Source organism: Papaver somniferum, chromosome 8, assembly GCF_003573695.1.
Source record: "Papaver somniferum cultivar HN1 chromosome 8, ASM357369v1, whole genome shotgun sequence".
Lineage (NCBI taxonomy): Eukaryota > Viridiplantae > Streptophyta > Magnoliopsida > Ranunculales > Papaveraceae > Papaver > Papaver somniferum.
This window is the reverse complement of record NC_039365.1, coordinates 89,271,487-89,281,003: the sequence shown is the minus strand read 5'-3', so window position 1 is coordinate 89,281,003 and position 9,517 is coordinate 89,271,487. Positions and strand designations below refer to the sequence as shown.

Sequence of the window (9,517 nt, the reverse complement as noted above, 5' to 3'; positions counted from 1 at the left end):
TACATTCAGAAGGAGGTAGTGGAACAACTGGTGCAAGAAATGCTTAAAACTGGCGTGATACAACCTAGTAGAAGTCCATTTTCTTCCCCAATATTACTTGTCAAAAAGAAAGATGGCAGTTGGCGATTTTGTGTCGACTATAGAAAGCTAAATGAAGCTACTGTTAAATACAAGTACCTTATTCCTATTATAGAAGATCTACTAGATGAACTATTTGGTGCAAAAGTGTTCTCTAAGATAGACTTACGAGCATGGTATCACCAAATTAGAGTTTTTCCTCCAGATACATAAAAGACTGCTTTCAAGACACATCAAAGACATTATGAGTTCATGGCAATGCCATGGTAATGAATGATGTTTTTCAGCCACACTTGAGGAAGTTTATATTGGTGTTCTTTGATGACATACTGGTGTATAGCCCTGATATGGCATCCCACTCGGAGCATCTGAAAATTACTCTTAAGACTCTACAAGAGCACACATTGTATGCCAAGCTCAGTAAATGTTCTTTTGGTCAGCCCAAAGTAGAGTATCTGGGTCACATCATCACTGGAGAAGGAGTCACAGCTGACCCAACAAAAATTTCTTGTATGCTCAATTGGACAGTACCCACTACTTTGAAGGAACTGAGGGGATTCCTAGGCCTTACAGGATACTATAGAAAATTTGTGAAAGGCTATGGAATCATTTGTAAGCCACTGACAGAATTTCTAAAGACAGATAACTTCAATTGGACTGATGCTGCTCAGATTGTATTTGAAGCCCTCAAGCAAGTTGTCACCACCACCCAGTACTAGTTCTTCCTGATTTCATTCTTCCATTTAAAGTAGAAACTGATGCATGTGATACAGAGGTAGGAGCAGTTCTTATGCAGAACAAGAAGCCAATTTCTTATTTCAGCAAAGGCATGGACACAAGGTTTCTTTCTATGTCCACCTATGAGAAGGAATCACTTTCTACAATGATGGAAATTACAAAGTGGAGACCATATTTGATGGGGAATCATTTCACTATCTACACAGACCATCAAAGTCTGAAATATTTCATGGAGCAAAGATTTCACACTATGGTGCAACATAAATGGCTCTCCAAGGTGTTGGGTTATGATTATGTTGTTGTTTACAAAAGAGGAATTGAAAATAAAGTGGATGATGCATTATCCAGGGTACCCCAAACTTTTTCACCTCAATGTCAGCTAATTTCTCAACTGCAACCTACTTGGTTTTGTGAGGTGCAAGCTAGCTACAATTCAGACACTTTGGCTGCTGAGCTGATTCCACACTAACAATTTCTCCCTCCAGCAAACCTCCATACACTCTTCTACAAGGGATTCTGAGGTACAATGACAGGGTATACATTGGCTCCAATGGAACCTTAAGGAAACAAGTGATGGCTGCAATCCATTCCTCATATGTAGGAGGACACTCAGGCACTCAAGCTAGCTACCAGAGAGCAAAGGACTACTTTTATTGGATGGGAATGAAGAGAGACTTATTCCAGTATATCAAGGAGTGTGACATTTGTCAGCAACACAAGATTTCACACACTGGCATGGAGGATTTTTGCAACCTCTATCGATCTCAGACCAAGCATGGAAACACATTTCCATGGATTTCATTACTGGACTTACAAATTCATAGAGCAGGGAGGTCATTATACTGGTGGTGGATAGGTTTTCTAAATACAGCCACTTCCTACCACTCAGTCATCCCTTCACAGCTGCCTCTGTGGCCAAGGTATTTCTTGACAACATCTTTAAATTGCATGGTTTGCCTGCTACCATAGTGTCAGACAAAGAGCATATTCCTTAGCAATTTCTGGCAAGAGTTATTTACTAAAATGGGAACAACATTGCACATGAGTTCTTCCTACCATCCACAAACATATGGGCAGACTGAAAGAGTCAATGCTTGCTTGGAATCTTATTTAAGATGCATGACTAGCTACAGACCAACCAAACGGGTTAGCTGGCTGTCCTTAGATGAATGTGGTTTAACACTACATATCATACAAGCCTCAAGAATACACCATTTCAAGCTCTTTATGGTTACAGTCCACAGAAATTTGGTCTCTTCTCTCACCAGCAGTCCACCAATACTTCTGTAGAAGACTACTTGCAAAGAAGACAAGCTATGGGAATCCTACTGAAATACACACTTGAAGAGGCACAACACAGAATCAAACAACAGGCTGACAAAAAAAGGACTGAGAGGGTTCATGTTGGAGACCGGGTGTATTTAAGGTTGCAACCCTACAGACAAACATCAGTGCAACTAAGGAGGAGTTTAAAGCTGTCAGCCAAATTTTTTGGTCCATGTCAAATTACTGCTAGAATGGGTAAAGTGGCCTACAAACTCAATCTTCCTGCCATTTCAAGGATTCACCCAGTATTCCATGTCTCTCAATTGAAGCCAAAGCTAGGAACATGACTGCTACAACAAACTACTCTACCAACATTGGACTCCAATGGCTGCTTGAAGGTTACACCACTCCAGATTTTTCCACCAGATCAATTAAGAAGAACCAGCAAATAGTGGAACAGGTACTGGTGCACTGGACTCACTCAACATCTTTTGATGCTACTTGGGAAGACACATCCTTTATCAGAAAGCAGTTTCGAAAGATGATTCTTTAGGACAAGAATCAGTTTGAGTAGGGGGTATTTGTCATGGGCCTAGTCTGTGTAACCCTATAGTTGTCAATGTTAGTCTTAGGCCAAGTACTCTTAAACCCAATTGTGTTGTAGTAGGGCGCCCTTATCCTAGTTAGAGAGTAGTCCCCTTAGCAGTGGCCGTGGCCAATGGCCTTATATCTGTAATCTGATGGTCATTGGATACCATCATTAATTTCTTATCTTCTCTAAATATCTCCAATGGCTGCTTAAAGGTTACACCACTCCAGATTTTTCCACCAGATCAGTTAAGAAGAACCAGCAAATAGTGGAACAGGTACTGGTGCACTGGACTCACTCAACATCTTTTGATGCTACTTGGGAAGACACATCCTTTATCAGAAAGCAGTTTCGAAAGATGATTCTTTAGGACAAGAATCAGTTTGAGTAGGGGGTATTTGTCATGGGCCTAGTCTGTGTAACCCCATAGTTGTCAATGTTAGTCTTAGGCCTAGTACTCTTAAACCCAATTGTGTTGTAGTAGAGCGCCCTTATCCTAGTTAGAGAGTAGTCCCCTTAGCAGTGGCCGTGGCCAATGGCCTTATATCTGTAATCTGATGGTCATTGGATACCATCATTGAATTATTATTCAATTTATTATCTTCTCTAAATATCTCTCTGCTTCTCAGTTCTTCCTCCTCTTCTAGATCTCATCTAAATCCTCCCTTAATCTCTCTAAATCCCTTAATTCATCTTCCCTTGTAGTGTAGATCATTACATTATTTCAGGTTTTGAAATATTGCATGTCAATATATAGTGTTAAATTATACACAGAGCAGGCATTAAAGCATCACACACTACATATGGACATGTACAGATGTTTTACCTTTTTTCATTTAGCATAAAAATCGAAAATGAATTATAATTAGGTTTTATTCCGATCTGCTTACCTTTTCTCTGAGGTACATTTGCTTTCTTCCTCTTTGTTGGTGAAGGAGTAACAACTTTACTCATATTTCTCGTTGTTGGTGATCTAGCAGTAGAGGGGGTTTCTTTTGGTTTCTTTGTTGGTGAATCATCAGCCGGTTTTCTTCTTCTTTTTGCTGGTGAAGGGGTTTCTTCTACAATTTCTTCTCTAATTTTCCGCTTGATTGTTCTATTCGTAACCATTTTATCTCTTCAATTGAATGTAACGAATATTAGATCTGAAACTGATGTGTTTGATTTCGATTTCTCTTATTTTTTTATTCGATCTCTGAAACCGATGATTTTTTATTTTGCTCTTCAATATGATTTTGATTTCTGATGATTTTTTATTTGAATAAAACAGACCTAGGGATCGAGAATTGAAAGTATTTTCTGGGAGCAAAAACGGTCTGATAGAAGAGAGAAGGAAACTGAAAAAGAGAAACTGCAAACCTGCGTCTTCACCTGTTAGTCTGAGACACGTGTTTTTGGTTATGGGTAGCTTGGTAATTTCGTTTTTTTTTTTGAACTTTTTTGGACCAGCGAATAAATGTGATATCCCGCTGGACTAGAGGTTAACTTGTGTCGGATTTTGTGGACCAAACAACAAATTTCTCAAATATTTAACTTTTCTGACGGCCGTTAACTTTTTAACTATTTGATGATAATATCTAGTTGACTAACGGGTTAAGAACTCAAACACTAAAAGATACCAAAATCTACAATCCAAACACTAACTATCTCAAATTCTTATGTATGTAATAATTATACGTTGGTTATATGAAAAAAGAAAAGAAAAAGGTAATGGTATATATATCATAGGCTCATGGAAGTTGAACCTATGCTTCAGAAAAATATAAGTGATAGTTGAACCACGTATTTGGGCAGAAATAAAAGTTACGGTAAAAGGACTGATTCTTTTGCTTGAAGCCGAAGAAGAGAGATGTAGAGAATCTAGAAAGAAGGTGGGGTTGGTGGTGGCTTGGTGGACCGAAGATAAATGAGATGAGTGCATTTAAGTGAGAAAAAGGAGAAGATGCATAAAGAGCCGGCCTTTTCACTTTTTCTTTATCAAAATATATTTGATGTGGGAATACTTTCAACCACAAAATCTTTTATTCCTTTGATTTTAGTTTAAGTAATCCTTAGAATTTCCTTTTATGTATAAAGTGTGTGCGGTGGTGACGCGGACATCTATAGTTCTCTACAGTCCCTACTGTGAGACCCTCTTTAATCTTTATCCTATTGTAAGCGGGAAAAATATCGTTTGGTTCTTTTTTAGGTGGATCCATGTCTGTTTGGTTCATAATTATTTAAAAATATTTAATTGACAAAAATACCCTTCCGTGTTAATTTATTTATTTTCTTGTAACAGTTCATTTCAGAAATGAAGTACATACAAAAACCTAAAAAAAACAGATTTCATTCCAAAAATAAACTCCATACAAAAACATAAAAAAACAGACTTCATTCCAGAAATGAACTCCATACAAAAACCTAAAAAAACAGAGTTAATTACAGAAATGAAGTCCATATAACAACCTAAATAAACAGACTTCATTCCAGAAATGAACTCCATATAAAAACCTAAATAAACAGACTTCATTCCAGAAATGAACTCCATATAACAACCTAAATAAATAAACTTCATTCCAGAAATGAACTCCATATAACAACCTAAATAAACAGACTTCATTCCAGAAATGAACTCCATACAAAAACCTAAAAAAACAGAGTTCATTCCAGAAATGAAGTCCATATAACAATCTAAACAAACGGACTTCATTCCAGAAATGAACTCCATATAAAAACCTAAAAAAACAGAGTTCATTCCAGAAATGAAGTCCATATAAAAACAGTGTTCATTTCTGGAATGAACTCCATATAAAAGCAGAGATCATTTCTGGAATGAACTGCAGCATCATCATCTTCGTCGTCTTCAACAACAACAGATACATCTTCGTCTTCAAAAACACCACTGTCTTCATCATCAACGGCAGTAGCAGTAGCAGATCTTTATCTTCTTCATCATCATCATCATCAAAATCAAGATTAACACCATCGTCTTCATCGTCAACAGCAGCAACAACAACATATCTTCATCTTCTTCATCATCTTCATCGTCAACAGTAGCAGAAAAAAGAAAATCAAGATTAACACCATCATCTTCATCTTCTTCATCAAAATCAAGATTAACACCATCGTCTTCATCGTCAACAGCAGCAGCAACAACATATCTTCATCATCTTCACCGTCAACAACAGCAGAAAAAAGAAAAAAAAACTAAAAAAATCGTATTCAACAGTACCAACATCATCGTATTCATCGTCTACAACTACCGATCTAAATATCTAAATCGATTTTCACCTTCATCACCATCGTTTACAACAGCAGGAAGAAAAATAGAAGAAAAAAAATGGAGACGCCATTAACAGGAGGAAAAAGAAGAAGAAAAAAAAGAGAGATAGATTAGATCTGGAAAGATGAGAGAGAAAGTAAATCTGATAATGATTTATTGTCTCTTACTTTTTGACTATATATGGTCCTTATCCAAAAGGGTATTTCTGCCATTACAAGGTGACATTTACATCATCCATGACATCACCCTACGACCAAACCATAATTTTTAGGACCAAATTATAATTTATATTACCAAATAGGACCAAACAGACAACTGACTAGGTCCACTGGACTAGACTGTCTCTAATATATTATTTGTAGGACCAATTGGTATTTCCTTGTTTGTAAGTGCCCCACGTAGTGAGTGTAGCGATTATATGTGTTTCTAACTTCATCCATTGTTCGTGACATGAAAAGTGTTATTTTCCTCGCTACATCCGGAGATTTATAGGCTGTTTAGATACATATCTAGAGTTTGCTTTTTTGACTTCCGGAAGCAAAAAAAGTCAGAAATCAGTTTGGGTACACGATTTTAGAACGACTTTTAGAAGCAAAAAAATTAACTTATTATGAAGCAAAATGTTTTTGCTTCTGACTTTTACTCCTGATTTCTATTTCTGGAAAAGTAGAAGTCAGAAACAGATTTATATCCAAACACACTATTAGGCAGTGGATGAAATAGCAGTTACCAGTTTAGTATTATGGTTAGGCTAGCAATTGAGTTATGCTCCTCAGTCCTCACTAATCTATGACAGTTACAGGAGAGGAAACTCCCCCCCAGTAATGAAAAATGGAGGGCTGAACTAGAGAGTACTGTTATTTTTTTGAGGAAAGCCAAAAATCCTAAACAAAGCAAAAATCTTACTGTAATTTGTGGCATAAAGTCCTTTAAGTTTTAACCCTCCACCAAATAATAAAGCTGTTAAAATTGGGCTGTCTGTCAATCTTTCTTTGCTTCTACTGGATAGCTTCGCAGTTTATGAATCAAAAGTTAATTCTTTTCGGAAAAAAATCAAGAAAAAAGAATGCTCTTCTGCTTTCCCTTTTCGGCAAAAGAAAAAGAAAAAATTCTCAGGTGGGAATATATCTGAACTATGATATCTGTTGTAGTATTGTACGAGTAATTTATAAGCCTATTAGGGCCAACATAGCTTGATTATCTTTTCGGGAGTTCCTTTTCCTGCCAAAGCCAAACACACTTACTTTTGATAATGGCTAGTCAATTGAGTAGGTCTTGAGTAAGAATAGTATAATTATTAAGAAGTCAACATAACCTGGTAACAGGCTAACAGCTCATTCAAGTGTTTTTATCCCGTTGTTGACTATGACCATTTGGTCACTGGACACAAGCAGAGAGAAAAAGTATACAAATAAGAACTGGTTGGGTTGCCGACGCTGAAGCCTTCAACACAAAATTCCATTGGTTATGGATTTCGGGAAGAAAGAAGGAAGAGTAGTCATAGTGTCTTGTGTGGGTCTGGTTACTTGTAGAATATCTACTCTTCCATCATTTTGTCTTTCTTTTCTTAATTTTTGTCATCGACCGTACCTAATGTCAAAGGGGCTTAACAAGTCAAGCAAAGCACTCTTCTATAAAAAAATTCTCATTCTAAGCGTTATAATGAGCGACTTTTTGCAAGAGTGTACGTATTTATTCACAACGTCAACTGCGGTGATAATATGTTTTCCCATCAGAAAAAGTGAGATAAATATTGCCTTCCCGCCAGAATAAGAGTATTCATGCTAATATGAAAAACTTAAAATTATATACTTTTTCAGATCAGAGATCGGAAATTTATAAATTTTATATCGTTGGAAAATCTATCAAAATATATATGCAACGGATATAGACATAATTATCAAATAATACACATTCGGTGGAATAAAATCCAACAATACAAATCATTACGAATACGAATATATATTAAACAGAGTTTTTGGTTGGTAGCCTAGCAACAAGCTGGACTCCAACATCCTTTTGAATGGCAATGTCTAATCTATGAAAAATAAAATTACCATTGATTATTTTATATTATCATATAAAAAGAAAAAATATTTTTTTTAATATTGGTATAAAAATGAAAAGTGGTTTTGTTTTGTTTTTTTCTGGGACAGGGGAAGTATTAAACAAGCTTACATGAATGAAGTGAGCAAATTACAGCAAACCCACAAAGACAATTAGTGATGATCACTGATCATTGATAGATATTGGTCTTAGCAATTCCAGGATAACTACCTTTCTTTGAGACCGATACATGTCCCTAAATGTTTCCCTTCCCCCATGACACTTTTTTCGGGAATGATAAATCTTTAGGGGTCTGCCGTGGGTTCGAAACAGAATGTCATAGATACCTTTCCGAAATATTACGGGGGAAAGACTTTGGGGTTACGTAGCATTTCAACCTTTCTTTAAGTTACTATGCAAGGCTACATACTAATGAAGTTAATGATTAGGCTAACCACTGTGGTTGACCATTTTGCTTGGCAATAGTTTCAATATAGTCCAACCAATATGGTCATAGTTTGTAGCTTATACAGACAGAAGCTTAGTTTTCGTCAAGAGTAGTAGAATATGGAAACTCAGTTCTTTGTCATATTTTTCTCATCCAAATTTTATTTAATTGGATTTTAATAAATATTTTTTATGATTAAAAAATATGTAAGAGAAAAATTACAGATATAATAGGGAAAAAACAAATTATGGTAAATAAAGGAGTTGAAAAATAAATATTATGAGTAGAAATAGGTAAAAAAAATTGATAATTGAACACGGATACTTAGTTTTCGCTAAACACTATATGGAGACTCAGTATCCGTAAATATATACCTACAGAAATTAGGTATCCGTAAAGTATATTTCTGTGCGAAAGAGTTTACGTCAAGCATTTATTAGTTTAGGATGAGAACAGATGCGTTCCCTTCTTAAGCCAAGCTAAGATATATGGTCACATTATAGCTAATCGATTTTTTCCGACTGTGAGGACGGGAAGCTGATGACGAACAATCCTTGCCTAAACCAAGATGATGGTCATTAAAAGACTACTTCAGTCGTAGATGAAAGGTAGGGCGGGTCTAGGCAGGGAAACCGAAAGAGATGAGATTGGAGTTTCTCAGTTGCAGACGAATAGACTTTAAGAGAGAGAGAGAGAGAGTTGCAGAGATTTTGTTGTTCTGTGTTGCTGTGAATGACCAACCGTAGGTCTATTTATAGTTCTGCAAAACCCTAATCTCTAGTCGGTGGGATAACGATAAGGAGAGGGGATCATCAATTTATCCTAAATCCCAGGAATAGGTAAGGATAGACAACTTGTCTAGTTTATCCTAATATGACTCCTCGAAACTGACTATTCTCTTTCTGTATAGGTAAGTTGATACCCACACGTTGTCGTAGACCGTCAAACCAAAACCCTAAGTTTATCCCCTCATTTGTGACGTGACCAGCCTTTGTATGTGACTTATTATGTGACGTGGTAGCATTCTTCTGGGTTGTCACAACTTTGCATGAGTTTGCACGTGGAGGACTACTGGAGTCATGCGAAG

The 9,517-nt window shown here is 36.5% G+C and overlaps 2 protein-coding genes across 2 annotated transcripts; both read left to right on the top strand.

The window, feature by feature from the left end:
• Positions 1-341: 341 nt before the first annotated feature.
• Positions 342-797, top strand: LOC113305762 (uncharacterized mitochondrial protein AtMg00860-like). The gene has a single exon (XM_026554766.1). It carries the CDS (start codon positions 342-344, stop codon positions 795-797), a length of 456 nt encoding a protein of 151 aa, XP_026410551.1.
• Positions 798-1,985: 1,188 nt separating this feature from the next.
• Positions 1,986-2,429, top strand: LOC113305761. Its single transcript, XM_026554765.1, has one exon. It carries the CDS (start codon positions 1,986-1,988, stop codon positions 2,427-2,429), a length of 444 nt encoding a protein of 147 aa, XP_026410550.1.
• Positions 2,430-9,517: the final 7,088 nt, after the last annotated feature.